The 15,262-nt window shown below is 45.1% G+C and overlaps 1 protein-coding gene across 1 annotated transcript in view; it reads right to left on the bottom strand.

The window, feature by feature from the left end:
- Positions 1-14,494, bottom strand: part of CACHD1 (cache domain containing 1) — a 235,687-nt gene extending 221,193 nt beyond the window's left edge. Inside the window, exon 1 of the mRNA XM_005678311.3 lies at positions 13,669-14,494. Coding sequence (XP_005678368.2) covers positions 13,669-13,908 — 240 coding nt within the window. The 5' untranslated portion in view covers positions 13,909-14,494. The remainder of the gene's footprint in view (positions 1-13,668) is intronic.

Below are 15,262 nucleotides of genomic sequence, written 5' to 3'. Positions count from 1 at the left end.
GTTCTGAACTTTCAAGGCCACATTAAAAAGTGATCATTGCTAGCTACAGGGGGGAAGAAACAGTACATTTTATTCTGTGTAAATCTATATCTATCTGAATGAATGTAACATACCGGAAGGAAAGTACATCTGAATCACTATTGCAGGACTTCATTGTTGTAATCACAGTTTTCTCTAGAAGTCTGTTTTGTTTATCCCCTTTTTTAAGAGGTTTTTTTTTTTTTTAAGTTTATAGGTGTAGAATGATGAAGTCAGATTTACATTTTTCTCCTATTTTAATTTTTAATGAATCTGTATTCTCCTATCCCCACTCTTCTCTCTCTCCTCTCTGTTGGAAGAGAGAAACAAACAGCCTACCATCAATTTTCCAACATCCAGACCTCTATCCACCCGGGGTCTTTCAGCATCTTCACCCTTCTAATGGGTAGTAGTAAGTAAGTAAAGTCGCTCAGTCGTGTCCGACTCTTTGTGAGCCCGTGGACTGTAGACTACCAGGCTCCTCCGTCCGTGGGATTCTCCAGGCAAGAGTACTGGAGTGGGTTGCCATTTCCTTATACCAGTAAAGGCATAAAAAAGAGTTTGGGGAAACAATTATGCTTGCATCGATTAGGAATAAGATTCAAATCCCTCATATGCATCATTTATCTCCTCTTATACTAATTAAGACAGCCACTTGGTTTTCTTTCAGTGCTTTAAGTATGCCAAAGTTTACTCTCAAGACCTCTGCACAGGCTGTTCCAATGCTAGCCAACATCCTTACCCTCCTCCTTTCTGATTGGCTCTCCCTTCTTTTGCTAGCCCCACCTCCTCTCCTCTGATTGGTTCCTCTACCTCTCTGATTGGTTCCTCCGCATTACCTTCTGTGATTACTTCCAGAACAGGCCATCCAGTTCTCGGTTGTTGCTCCCACCCACACTGTTCAATAGATATTTGTCCAGTAATTAATTCTAAGGGCCAAGCCCTTTCCATAGGAAAACAGCAGTGAACAATACAAAGCTTACCTGTGGGAAGTTGGGGAATATGACAAAACAAAATGAATGGGGTAAGGCGGCAGAGTGAGGAGAGGGAAGGGAGGATACTGTTTTAAGAAGATGGGCAGGTAAAGATTTTTTAAAATGTTTATTCCCAGATAAAAGAAACAGCAAGTTCAAGCGCTCTGGGGCAAGGGTGTGCTTGGAGCATTAGAGCAACATTGTGTGTCGGGGGGGGAGGGGGGGGGTTGAGGAGGGGGAGGGTAGGAACTTGGTGGTGGGAGGGGAGTTAAGAAATAAAGCCAAAGATATCAGAGACCAGGTCACTCTGGCTGTAAAAGCCACTGTAATTTTGAATTTTACTCTGGACTCAGATGGGAGCCTTTAGAGAGTTTTGAGCCGAGAAACGATATCTCTGACATATATTAAAAGGATTTTCCCTTGTTGTCTTTCTAATAATCCTTGTTTCTTTCATAACATTACTAAAACAATTTATAACTCATATTTATATGATTACTTCTTCAACGTATTTCCCCTAGTTAGGTGCCGAGGGCGGCTCTTATTCAGAGAGGACACCAACCAAGCAGAATAAGAGTAGAGATCTTGTCTCTCTTCTTTTAACCATGAACTCAAATGCAAGCATAGTACCTGATATACAGTATGTGCTCAACACATATTCACTGAATAAACTAGCTGATGAATCTAATCTCTAGGATAACAGAGCTCTAAGTACATAATTTGCAAGTATATATACATTTTGGTATTTTTTTATATTCCTAAATGGCCTGGATATACATACCTAAGCTTTCTCTAACAGGAAGAAATAAAACATCACAACTCAACCAATAATTAAGGCGCTTATTTCTAGACACTGTCACTCATCTGAAACATTTTACATCTTTAGTAGCAAGTGCAGGCTCAAGACATTATACTTAAGTCTAGAGTAGGTAATGAAATAGAAACATAGTAGCAGAAGCTAAATTCAGAATAGTATTAGAACGTTACCAAATCTACTGTTTAAAGAAAGTGAAAGTGAGAGTGAAGTTGCTCAGTCTTGAACCGACTCTTTGCAACCCTGTGGACTGTAGCCCAACAGGCTCCTCTGTCCATGGGATTCTCCAGGCAAGAATACTAGAGTGGATTGCCATTTCCTTCTCCAGGGGATCTTCCTGACCCAGGGATTGAACCCAAGTCTCCCACATTGCAGGCAGACACTTTTAACCTCTGAGCCATCAGGGAAGCCCACTGTTTAAAGATGGCCACCCAATTTCTGTAGCCCAGACATTTTTGGAGTCCTCACCATGTGCCAGAGATAGTGTTAACATACCAGGACTACACAGATGAATAAATCTGGGCTCTTTCTTGTGAGAACTCACGCTCTAATAACTCATCTGTACAAAGCTTTACTGTTTGCAGCTCTTGCCCACATTTTTTAACTGATTACACATGGATGCAAGTAAAATTTTCCAGGCCTCCTTGGAAATCTGAATTTACACTAACTGGGATATCAACCCATAACAAATGAGATGGTTTACAAATCAGCACACAGACTAGTCTCCCATCCCTCCCCCCCCCCCCCTTCAAGAGAACAAGAGGGGCAAACATCCCCATTACACATAGGGTCAATGAAAACTACTCCGGATCCAAGACTGCTAAAAACCTCAGTTCTCCAGGCTTTCTCCAGAACTACCCAGAGCAGCAACAACTCAGTGACAGTTTCTAGGGTGGGAGGAATCAAGCAGCAAGAGGCAGAAAACTGGCTCTGTGACAGCAGCTGAGAATCTCTCTTATTCAGAGAGGACACCATCCAAGCAGAACGTACCACCTTAAGCTCTTTGGCACTGCCTGTCCCTGAGCTGTCAGGAGAGGCATGGGCTTTGGAGAAAGCTGATCAATAAACATGGATGGAATCAGGACAAAGGAATCCAGGATCCCACTAAAGAGCCCAGGGAGCAATACAGTTAACAACAACAAAAAAATCCCATGGACATTTTATTTGAGCTAGCAAATGTCTAATAAGAAACCCAACAGGTCTTTCTACCCTTCTCATTTCCCGGAGATGAATGTGAAGATCACAGCAAAACTGTTAACAATATTTAAATACACACAAACATATGTTTCACCAATAAGGCCATAAAAATATTCAAGCCATTTATAAATACTATTCCATTTATCAGAGAAGTGACAGACTTCAAAATTTCTTCTTCAAATATATTTTCATGGTTACACACAGCACAGTAGTTGTTAGGGATTTGTGACCTCCCTGTGATATATATATATATATTTGCCCTATGTAGAATCCTACTTTATTTTCAAGTGACATGGAAATATGAAGACTATTTTAAGCTGGTTAATTATTTTATAGGCGGAGTCAGGGCAGACTGATGAATCGGTACTTCAGTGTATTTATGGATCATTAATTTCTGACCATTCCTCTTTGAATTAAGATTTGTAAAAAGAAAAAAAAAAAGTTGGCCATCATATACTAGACTCAGTTTGTCTTGTTTCCTTAACGTATGCCTTATCAGCTCTGCCACAGCTGAAGTGATTCCAAATTGCTTTATGACATACTTGGATTTTCTCCTGCTAATAATTTCTCCTTCCTGCCCATGACTGGCAGGCTTCTTCCACACTGCAGTAATGTGGGACAGCTAATTATCTACCAATCCACCTTGCTATTCCACACTTGGCAACTTTTATCTGCACAGGACAGCTGCACTCTCCCGTTTGAAGTGAAATGTCAGTCTCTGCTAATGCAACAAGACTTACATCACTAATGATGTCTCCACACTTTGAAGAAACAACTCAAAGCCTAATTAAAAATTCAGATTCATTCTCACTGGCTTGCTGATTTTCCCTGCCCTTCCACCAGGGCCTTAGAGTATCTTTTAAAATACTCGATGCAAAAATAAAATGGAAAAAAAAAAAAATATCCAAGGGGAATCCAGAAAAAAAGAAAAAGTGCTGGAGTCTTGGGCTTTGACCTAGTCTTTAAAATAACTGTTATGGTTGGAACGGAATCAGGATGTTATCATGTACAACAGATAAGAATTTCCTCCACTGGCTTCTCTACAACAATGACAACAAAGCACACCATTTCCAGGGAAATATGGACCCGAAGCTACTTTTCAGTTGACCCACACTGGTATTTGGGTATCAGAACTGTTGTAACTGTAATTAACTTAGAAATCATGGAACTGTGTAAATCTGAAGTAGGGGAAAACTTCTTTTGAATTCAGAATGAAGAGGGGGAAGGTAGAGAGGCTTTCCAATGACACTTATTCTGTTTCATTATCAAATCAAATAAACAACCCTTTGAAAGTAATTGTACTATTACAATTTTCACAAAAAGAAAGAGCTTCATGCTTCTAATAACTAGGGAGAGAGATGCAGTCCTGAAATTCAGTTCTAAAATAGCACTCTTCCTGAAAATTACAGGTAGAATTTCATTCTGAAGATTTTATATAAATCCAAAAAAAAAAAAAATCACAAAAGTTGTTCCTTCCCTAAAGTTTTCTTTTTATGCTTTACCTTTTTAATAATAATAATGACTTTGGTTTGTACAGGTTCATAATTATAACCAGTAATTGGTTACTTAAGTTTGGTGTTTTAAAAATAGCTAACATCACTGTGGAGTCAGAATTTTGTATTTCTTCAGTGGCTCACTGACTTTTAAGTATTTAAATAACAGCTTTAAAAAAAAAGTCATCTGTCAAATGAGACTATCAGTTATAAGTTCTCAATCATCAAAGAACTAAGCCAAAACTTTTTTTGTTTTCAAAAGAAGAAATTAAAATAAAGCTTCTTGATTAAATCAAGTTTCCTTTCCATTTTAAAGCAAACATCTCTTGGAAAATGAAGCTCCCATGGGATAAGTACTGTGTCCAAAAGTAAGAATCCTAAAAAGTCAAGACCTGAATTCAAGGTCTATCATGTAGTACTGGTGTGAGTTCTAGAGAGCCACCACCCATTGGGCCTGTTTCTCACCTATAAAATGAGGGCTGGGGGAGGTCTGACTTTCTCTCTGGCCCTTCTAGTGCTCATAAGCTTCATCAGTGAATCAGGGAGCAAAGACAGGTTCAGGGCAGGCCTGCTGAGCCTGGGTTTGTACAGCCCCTCAGGGGCTGTACACAGTGGGAGGCCAGCCAGCCCATGTGCAGGTCAGAGGCAGGGAGACTGCAAAGAAGGCTTTCATGTAACTGGACTCGGGGAAGAAGAACCTAAGTACAGAGCAGGCCTTGGGGGCTGGTGGTTGCTAAGCATCTAGCTAAGTCATTTAGCTAAAACCTAAATGACTTCAGTTGAGCTTTCTAGGCACCAAGCTCCTCATTTCTCCATGTTTCTAGTTCATCTCCCCCAGAGCACATCTTCTCCAAAGGCAAGATTCATGCACAAAAAGCAGCTAGTTCCCAACTGAACACTAGGAAGGTTTGGCCAGTCATGTGGAAACAAAAGGGGAGAATCTACTTGAGAATGTGAGCAATGGGGCCACATGACCTGAGCCATAACCTAGCCTGGCTCAAACTCCTCCCCAGACTGTCCAATCACATAGGGCAGCCTGTTCCTCTCTCAAGCCAGTGTAAGCTGGGCATTTTGTTGTTACCTGCCATATATCTCACTGCCATGAAGGATCCAAGGATTCTACTACCCAACCTGTATGCTTGCTTCTCTGAACTCTTCTGTGCCCTTTCTTCCCTCTAGCTCTCTAAGCTCCAAACCTTAAGGCCATCTTTCCATTCTCTGAAGAGCCATCACGAAAGTCTTCTGGGAACCTCACCCTCTGGCTAACCAATTCCTATTCATTCTACTTTTCCTGGAAGACCTTCCAGAAACTTCCTCCACCCCTAAGCAGGTTAATATCCCTGACATACTTTCTCCAAGCATCTGGAACCTCCTTTTTCATACCATTTCATTGCTTTGGAAATTAACTGATGGATATCTCAGAATGAACATGGTGCCTGGCACCAAATAAACATTCAATGACTGTTTAAGTAATTATGATGACAGGAAGCTCATCTCCTAAAACAACCCAACTTAAACTCTATTCTATGAGAAAGCTGTCCTTTTCTATTATACAGAAACTTACTTCCCCAGAATCTTTACACACAATCACTGACTTTACCTCCTAGAGCTCACTGAATAATTCTAATCCAGACAGTGCAAATTGGTGGCTTCTGGCCTGATCCAGACAGCTGGCATGTTTGGTTTGGCCCACACAGTGTTTTGTTTTGTTTTTTTTAATCTGAATTAGTTGCCAACATTTTAAGAATTGAGAGATTTCATTGAAAACCCAGAGACCCAGCTTCTCCTGAAAACCAGAGTCAAGTGGCAACACTGGCCCCACACTGCCACATGGCAGCAATTGGCAGAGCTGGGTAGCACCTGCTTTTCAGCCCTGGCATGTGCCCTCCCTTTCCAACAACCAACACCATGCCCTACTGATCTACACCTGGCTTGCCTCACTCTGCCTAACTGAACCCTGGAAATGTTAGAGTTAGCAACCCCGAAGTGGGCATGGATCTTGATCCCATATTTCAGCATTTTTTTCTACACCGCCTTGACCCATTCAAGTTAGTTAGCTTCTCTGATAAAAGATGAGCTCTAGGAGGGAAAGCGCTGGACATTCTATACTTTCCCCTCCACTCTCCTGGCCTCAGATTCTATAGTGGAATCTGCTGACAAACTCATCAGAAGATAATTATGCCCACAGTCAGCCTTTTCTCTTCAGCCTCTTCCCTTCCCTTACAGTTTGTTTTGCTTTGTTCCTTTCTCTTTCCTGCCTTCCATCTCTGAAATAGGGAGAAAGCAGGAGAAGACATGGCTCAGACAGCAAACTGGCCACTAAGAAAACACAGAAACTCACAGCCTCGTGGGGAAAGCCAGGCATGAAAATGAGGGCCAGAGGGCATGTGCCCAGGAGAAAAAAAGGGTCCTAGAGGAGCTTCCCAAAAGAATCTTAGGTGTTACATCTGGAAGGCAAAGGAGGCTGGACAAAGATACCAGCTATTTTGTAAAGGGCTACAGAACGCACAGTGGCTCAGTGGGAAAAGAATCCACCTGCAATGCAGGAAACCAGGGTTCAGTCCCTGGGTCAAGATTATCCCCTGGAGAAGGAAATAGCAACCCACTCCAGCATCCTCACCTGAGAAATTCCATGGACAGAGAAGCCTGGCAGGCTGGAGTCCATGTCATGACCGAGAAACTAAACCACCACCACCACCACACGGCAATCGTTTTGCTCAGGCATGTCATAAAACATTTTTAAGCATATACCCTCTAAAATATTTGTATTGATGGACTGCAAATTCTATATACTAGTATACCAGTATATTATGCCTATTATAAAACATTAATATAGAAATTAAATAGGAATATAATAAAAATGTTACAGATAAAATTATGGGATACCTGGAATTTCCTTCAAAATAATCAGGGGGGAGGGAAAAGAGCAGGTAGAGGCAGAGATGAAACCAGCCTGACCACAAGTAGATAGCTTGTTTAAGCCAGGTGAGAGGTACAGGAATATTTTTATGCTCTTCTCTTTACTCCTATATATTTTTTCAAATCCTTGTATTAAAAAAGCTTAAAAGTAAATAAGGGAATTCCCTGCTGATCCAGTGGTTAAGATTTCATGCCTCCACTGCAGGGAGCACGGGTTTGATCCCACATGCTGTGTGGTGTAGCTAAAAAAAAAAAAAAAAAGTAAATAAAAATGACTCTAATTGGCAGGTCTAATACTTTCTTCATAAATATCAAAGGATGGTTTTGCATCACATCCCTGAGGTCAGTGCACCACACTTTGGTAATCCCTGGGTCAGAGGACTGACTGCACTGAAATCTGCAGGTTCTGAAGCTTAGATTTCAGTTTCATTTCAGCTCTGGAGCTGCAAAATTTTTGTTGGCTTCCAGGTTCTGTGCCCTGGCACTAAACACACTGTCCATGTTTATTTCTGTTTACTGATTGTTCCTATGTTAGACTGTGTGCTAAAAGAAGTCCCCCCATTAACCAAATGAAGCTCAAAAGTAATTTAATAATATGCTGGAAGTGACAGAGTTAATAACTAGTAGAGTCAAAACTGGTGCCCTTTATATTTTGACCTCCAATATACTTTTACTCCAGGTTGAAGCAGATTCAGAACAAATCCCCTTGCACTTAATACCAAACTTCCAGAGTTCTCCAAGGTTCCTGTTGGCTCATCCACTTAAGCTCAAGGAAGGAACTCTTCAAGCAGCAACCAGAAATAGCACCAAGTTATAAAGTGTGAAACCATCCCCTTCCCCTCCCCCACACCTCTCCAGATTTAAGTACAACTGGCAGGAAAAAGCTAAGCAGCTAAGACAGGTATTAGTGGAGAGGAAGGGGAGGAAGTACTGATACTAAGCACACTGGGGAGAGTCCCTCAGAAGTGATTCAACATGTTTTTCTTCGCACTCATTCTTACCAAGTTCAATTCAGAGTCACCCACCAATGGTCAATTTTGTTCTACTCCAAATGAGCAATCTCAGAAGAAAACAAGGCTGCAGCTTTCCCATTAGGGCTTATACTACACATAGGGCATAGAATCAAATAACATTATTTGCATTTTTTTCCATTCCTAAAATATTCTCAATTGCCTAAGTACATATTCAAATCATCCTAAAACATACCATTCTTAGTATGATTGACATGACTAGGGGGCAAATGCCAACCTTATCTAAACATCACTGTAAATCAGCATGAAGTTATAGTAGGGCCACCAGGGTGTTGATGTGAAATAACCACAGAAGCCCTAGATGTGATGGCCAGAGAAATAAGACATGGAGCCATATGCAGAGGCACAAAAGTTACAGTCACCCCCCCCCCCCCAATCAAGAATTTAAGACATAGCAACTCCCTTGTCCAGTACCACCAAGGGGCCTCAGAAATGTCTGAAGAACTGCTTATTTGGTTCCCCTTAATGTCTGAGGCTGCTGATGCTTTCAGGACTGCCCTCTGTGTGTGGCAGATCACTTAAAAGGCTGCAGGAGGAGAGTCAGCTTCATGACCTCACTTCCATAATGCCCTGTTCCTCTCTGCAGCATGGTCCTAGCCCACTGCTTTCTAACACTTCTCCGCCCTTCACTAAACACCTCCTTTTGTATCTGTCTGCATCATCAGTTGAGAGCTTCAGGGCACAGACAAGATCTTATTTACCTTCTATCCCCAGCTTAAAGTGAAAGTGAAGTCACTCAGTCGGGTCCAACTCTTTGTAGCCCACCAGGCTCCTGTCCATGGGATTCTCCAGGCAAGAATACTGGAGTGGGTTGCCATTTCCTTCTCCAGGGAATCTTCCCAACCCAGAGATTGAACCCGGGTCTCCGTATTGCGGGCAGATGCTTTAACCTCTGAGCCACCAGGGAAGCCCTATCCCCAGCTTAAGCCCAAGCCAAAGCCCCTCATAGAAGTCTCCCCAAAAGTTTGTTGAATGTATGCAAATATGAACAATGAACTTAATGCTTTTCTAGGACATACAAAGTCAGCCTCTCCTTTCACTTTCAGCTGCAGCCACTATTTACAATGCTGCGCTAAATTTTCAGTCAATAGCTCACTGCTACTGAGCCTATCAGTTCTGTCCTGTCTGCCTCCTTTCCTTCCATGTGAGGTGAAGCTCCTCAGACTGTACTTCTGGCATTTCTTCTGCCCCTATTGGAAGGATTCTCCCCACCCATCCCCCTACCAGGCCCCATACAGCAGCTGTCTGACCAACCTGCTGGTGTGTCTGCCAAGTTCACAGTGACTATGCCCAGTTCAGCAGAGCTGAGTTAGAATTAACATCAAGGCGGGCAACCTGGCTATGTGCCAGATCCTTGCTGTTAGGAAGCCTGTATTGTCATATAATGTTAAATGGGCCTTATAAGTGCCTGGTGAAATGGCTCCCAGAGCCAGATATGCCTTCTAACAGGCAGGCATTGTTGCTTGATTGTTTCACCTGTGCAACCTTACCTTCACCTCCAAATTGTAAACTCCTTAAGGGGCTGTGCTGGAATATCTCCTTTTAAATCCACCAAACACTCAGCTAGCATAGTGCTCTGTGCCCAGTCAGCTTCTAAGGAAATCTCTTTACTGAAGAACAACCACATCTGTCAACAGTTCCCAGTCCCAGCTCCACATCAACAGGTGCTTTCACATGCACTATTTTCATTAAGTCCACAGAACACATCTCCAGGAAGAATCATCATTGCCACCTTTACAGACAAAGATCACCTAACTTCTAAAGTGGCAGAGCTGGAACCCAGGTTTCCAATATGGAAACTTTCCATTCCATGATGCTCCTTCATTCAAAAAAATAGATAAATAAAAAATAAAAAACTTTTTGCATGAATGAAAAAGCAGAAACAAGGCTCCCTGAACACAGCCATTCTCTGCTCCCTAGATCTCAATGTCCATGGTTTCACTCCACCAGACCCCTGAGGAGATGATGATTAGGTTTTTGACTTTTACTCATGATGTATGAGGCCTGCTGCCGGGGGGCAGTATTCAGCGGCAACTTTCCCAAGGCACTGGCAAAATTAGTTGGTGCAAATCATTTAGAGATTTTTTTTTTTTAAACTTTGTCCATTACTAAAAAGGAACCACAACAAAAAACCGTGAGCAGGGAGCCACCATGAGAAAAACCTTTCCAAGAAAATCTTTAAGCTAGGCTGCTTTTCAAACTTTCTTTATCAGCCAGCACAAAAACCATGCCACAGGAAACTACACTGCTGAAAGAAGTTCTGGGTTTTGTTTTTGTAAAATTCTTCCTTGTGCATGTCTTCTGAGAGGTGACAACAGGCCTCCCCCCCTTGGAAGCGGCTTTGCAGTTTCTCAAAAGTAAAAATGGTCTTTGGAGAATTTCAGCAGCAGTGACGTAAAAGTCTGGAAATAGGTTTTTAATTCATAAGTGAACCTACACAAAGTTTCTTGTCAAAGAAGATGCTGCCCTGAAAGGTCTGCACTGTACTTGACGTGCCAAGGTCAAGTGAAAAGAGTCGATCCCTTAATTGAGAGAGGACATTCTTTTCCTGTGAAGGGAGGACACCTCTCTCCAACTCCCTCATATCTTTGGATGGAAGTTTGACCCCACTCACCTTAACACCCACATGAGGCTACCTGTCTCAGAGCAACAGATTAGCTCCACAGCTATAATATCCAACATGTCACAAGGAGGGATTATATTATCTGCTCTTTAGACAGCTAAACCCACATAATTTCAGACCCACTGAACAAATCCCAGAGGTTTAGAGAGGAAAACTTGAGGCTCGCAACCTTGTTCTAAGGGCAAGAAATGTAACCTGCTTTAGAATTTATTTTACAAATATCTCCCCCCCCAACCCCCCACCAAAAAAACAAGCTGGCAGTCTAACAAAACTGAAAAGAGATTTCCCCCAATTTTCCCAGAAGGAGGCAAGTGGTAGATCAATGTACAGCTCAAGAAGAAGAATTTAAATACAGTATGTGCTGCTCCTTTTAAAAAGGGAGAGAAGCCACTTCACATTTTGCCAGACAAAACCCTGTCCCCAGGAGGCCAGCTTCCACAATGAGGTTGCAAAGGTGTTAGAAAGAGGCCAGTTGGGAGGAGATAAAGGGCCATTTGGGCACAAACCCCCCACTGATCAGAGCTTTTTTTTTTTTTCCTTCTTCTTCTAAAGTGTCTCCCTTTCAACAGGGAAGCCTTTTAAAACTACATTTGTTTTGGATCCCTACCTGAAAGACAATGTGTTGGGATCCGATTTCACCTTTTGTCAAGGATTGGGTGAGAAACAGTAAAACTGCTGTCAGCATCTTAGAAAAAGCTAGTCCTTAACTTATATGGTGGTGGTGGTGGTGGGAGACTCAAAGGTCCCCTGTCCAGCCCTAGTGATGGGATGAAGATGACAAATGCCTGCTAATCTTAAGATCACTGTCCAAAACTGTAATGTATTAAATGTCTTTGTTAAAAGAGGGTCTCTATGCAAGAACACAATTGTGTGTCCCCTGAATTGAAACATTCATCAGTGGAAAAAGAAATTCTAGTTTTTCCCTAACATTTTAGTTCATTTCCTCTAAAAGTCACTTGACTCCTGAGAACTCTGTCAGCAATCATCAGAAATCAGAACATGCATATGGAAAAAATTATAACAATCTGAACCTAAAAGATCTGCATAGAAAAGTTCAATGATGCATCTTAAAAGTTTGTCTATTATGCAAATGAAGAAAAATCGGACTCTACTGCCCTTCAGGGCTGGTGTCTGCACAGAAACACAATTATCTTTCAGGCAAACCATCCACTCCTGAAACAAAACAAACCACCCAACCGTCTTTCACTACAGCGGTAAAGGTCGGGGGAACTGACTTCAGGAAAACTGTATCATCCTTGGAGGAGACTGGTGGTGGTTAGGGCGGGAGGGTAAAGGAAAAAAAAAAATCAGAAACCGGAATCCCAAGTGACTTTAAAACACCTCTCCCGATGGGAGGTAGAAGGGTGGTCACAGCAGAATCGAAATCAGAAACCTCTTCCGAGAACACGTTCCTGGAAACTTCGCTCTTTCCTAAACCACATGCATCACCATTATTATTGTTCGAATACAGAAGAGAATGAGGTTACTTTACAGAAAAATGTTACAGCAAATATTTCAGATTCGGAATGTCAGTTCAACCTCTCCTAATCGAGTGGGCCTTTCCGGCCAAAGAGGTTAAAATAACGGCGAGACAGAATCTCCAGGTGGTTGCTGTTTAGCAATTTTTTTTTTTTTTTTTTTTTTACTACTGTTGGTACTGTTGATTATTAGTAACATCTTCAGGATTTCTTACTAGCCTCGGGCAATCTTTCTTTAGCAGCACCACCACCACCCCCTCCCCCGGAGGACGGATCTGGTAAACAATTTAGAGAAATGGGAACCTTATTCACTACGCTTGCTTTTTCCTCCACCACATACCAAAAGGCGTACACAAAACAAAACAAAAACATTCGGACAGCGCGCAACCAACAACAGCGGAAAGCAACAAAAAATGTCCCCCGCACAGCACGAGTCGGGAATCTACCGAGTCTACCAGGCCGGCCCCTCCCCCAAGGCACCCGGGCTGGGAGAGGGAGAGCGGAGTTCACTCTCCGGACGCTCTCAGCCGGGGCCCAGGTGGCCCTGGAGCAGCTGCGCACGCGGCGGTGCCGGCCCTCCGGGCGCCCATTCTTGCGCCTCGGTCGGGGGCACCCGAAGAGGTGATCAAGGGGGTACAGACTGGGAGCCTCGGAAAACCGTCCGAGCCAGGCGGGACCGTCTGCCCTGGGATGGACACACAAAGAGGGAAAAGGGGAGTTTGTAGAGGCGGCGGGGTTAAAAAAAAAAAAAAAAAGACTGCGGGGGAAATTGGTGCAAATTAGGAAAGGAAGCGCGAAGGAACCTAAGAATCCTGGCCGAGATAATGGAGCTGTGCTCGGGTAGGGGCATGGGAAATGGGTCCTGCGCAAAGGGCAGGGGCTTCTGCACAGGAGAAAGAGAGGGAGACCCAAGAACTTGGAAGAGGAGTTGGTGTGTTGTTAGGGGATCCACGCAGAGGCCAGAGGTGTCCGGGGCAAAGGGTGCTCTGTGCATGCGGGCGAGGTCTGTGCTCGGTTAAAGTGACCTGTACTGGGGATGGGACCGGGCTCTGCGCAAAGGAGCGAGGCGGGATGTGCCTGGCAAGCTCCCGGGCACAAGGGGTGAGGGGTGGGGGGACCCCTACCTGCATGGTGACGACCCCCAGCTCTTCCGCTGCCAGCCTCCGCATCTGGCTCGCTAGCACTTGCGCCTCGTCCAGAATAGAGAATTCGGCGTCGGCCCCGGCCCCCAGTAGCCAGCCCACGACCAGGCAGAGCAGCCAGAGGGGCGGCCGCCGCGCCCCGATCCGTCCGAGCGAGCCGCGACCCCCGCGGGCCAGGGCGGCCGCCCCTGCCGCCTCCTCTTCCTCCGGCTCTCGGGCCATGCCGCCTCCCCCCACTCCCCGCCGACGGGCTCCAGGAGCCGGGAAGCGGGGAGGTAGCCCTGGGTGGTGCGCCCAGGGCCCGCTCGGCGCACCCCGCAAAACTTTCTCGCCCTTCTGCAGCAGCTTCTACGCGCCCCGGCAGCTCCTAAACTTAGAGGGGCGCCCAGCTACGGCGCGGTAGCGCGGGCGGCCACCATCGCCGGATCGGGCGGCCGCGGCAGGAGAGCAAGCAACCGCCCCAACCGTGTCCCGGACCCCGGCGCAGGCGCGGGCCCCGCGAGGCGGCGGGCGGCTGCGAGAGCTGCGGCGTCCGCACCCGGTGCGTGGCCGCGGGGCTCACAAGGCGAGCCGCGGAGCTTTCGCTTCCCGCGGGTCCCAGCGGAGAGAGGCGGCGGCGAAGGCGGGCGGCTGCAGCCTGGGAGGAGGAGCGGAGATCGGGCTTGGTAGGCTGGGGCAGCCACCCGAGCGAGCAGGGAGAGGTTTAAAAAAAAAAAAAAAAGAAAGCTGAAAGAAAGAAAGCCAGCGGCAGGGGAAAGGGAGGTGTCTGGTGCCACCACGCTGCGCTCCGGCTCCGTGCACTTCCCGGCCCGGCGGCCGCCGCGGCTGCGGTGATTTATGGAAGCGGGGAGAGAGGCGGGGACATTCCCCCGGTCGCCCCTCCTCTCTCTGCCCGGCTCCCGCCTCAGAACCGGCCCCTGGAGACGCCGCGGGCCCGAAAACAGGCTCTCGGCTCGGGTACCAGACCTGGGGGTCCCTGGAACTTTCTGGTTGCCGGGGACAGCTACCCACCCCAGCTCTCACCACCTCCGACCCCGCGAAGGGACTCCGGGATCCCACCGATCGAAAGTCCCTTTAAGTTCTAGGACGCTGGCTTTCCGCCTGGCAGAGACTTGTGAAGGACGGGACTGCCATTTGCGTGCCCACTGCTCTTCTTCGGTGTTATCAGTAACAATAGCTAGCATTTGTTAGATCAATGGATTCCTTTTTGTTTTTAACCAACTACTATGTGCCCGGCCCAGTGCTCTGGGGTTTGTATACATTATCCTTTAATCCTCACCACATCCCTGTGAGGTATGTATCTTTATCCCCAAATTTTAGGTAACAAAGACTGAGGCTTAGAGAGGTGGAATAAATTGCCGAAGGTCACCCAGGGGATAAGAGGCAAATCCCGACCTTAAGCAGTCGGAGACTATTGCTCTTAAATAGGACGTAGTTCTTTCTGTCTCTTTTTGGAAATGAACCATCTGATCTCATCAAAAGCAAAAAACAAAACAAAACCCCAAAAATTACTGAGCTGGAATTCACTCCAGACATCCATCCTCTGCAGCGGGGGAAGGGAATTTACTTCCTTCCT

The sequence above is a fragment of the Capra hircus genome, chromosome 3 (assembly GCF_001704415.2).
Source record: "Capra hircus breed San Clemente chromosome 3, ASM170441v1, whole genome shotgun sequence".
Taxonomy (NCBI): domain Eukaryota; kingdom Metazoa; phylum Chordata; class Mammalia; order Artiodactyla; family Bovidae; genus Capra; species Capra hircus.
The sequence above is the reverse complement of the archived record's forward strand: the minus strand, read 5'-3'. Positions and strand labels throughout refer to the sequence as shown.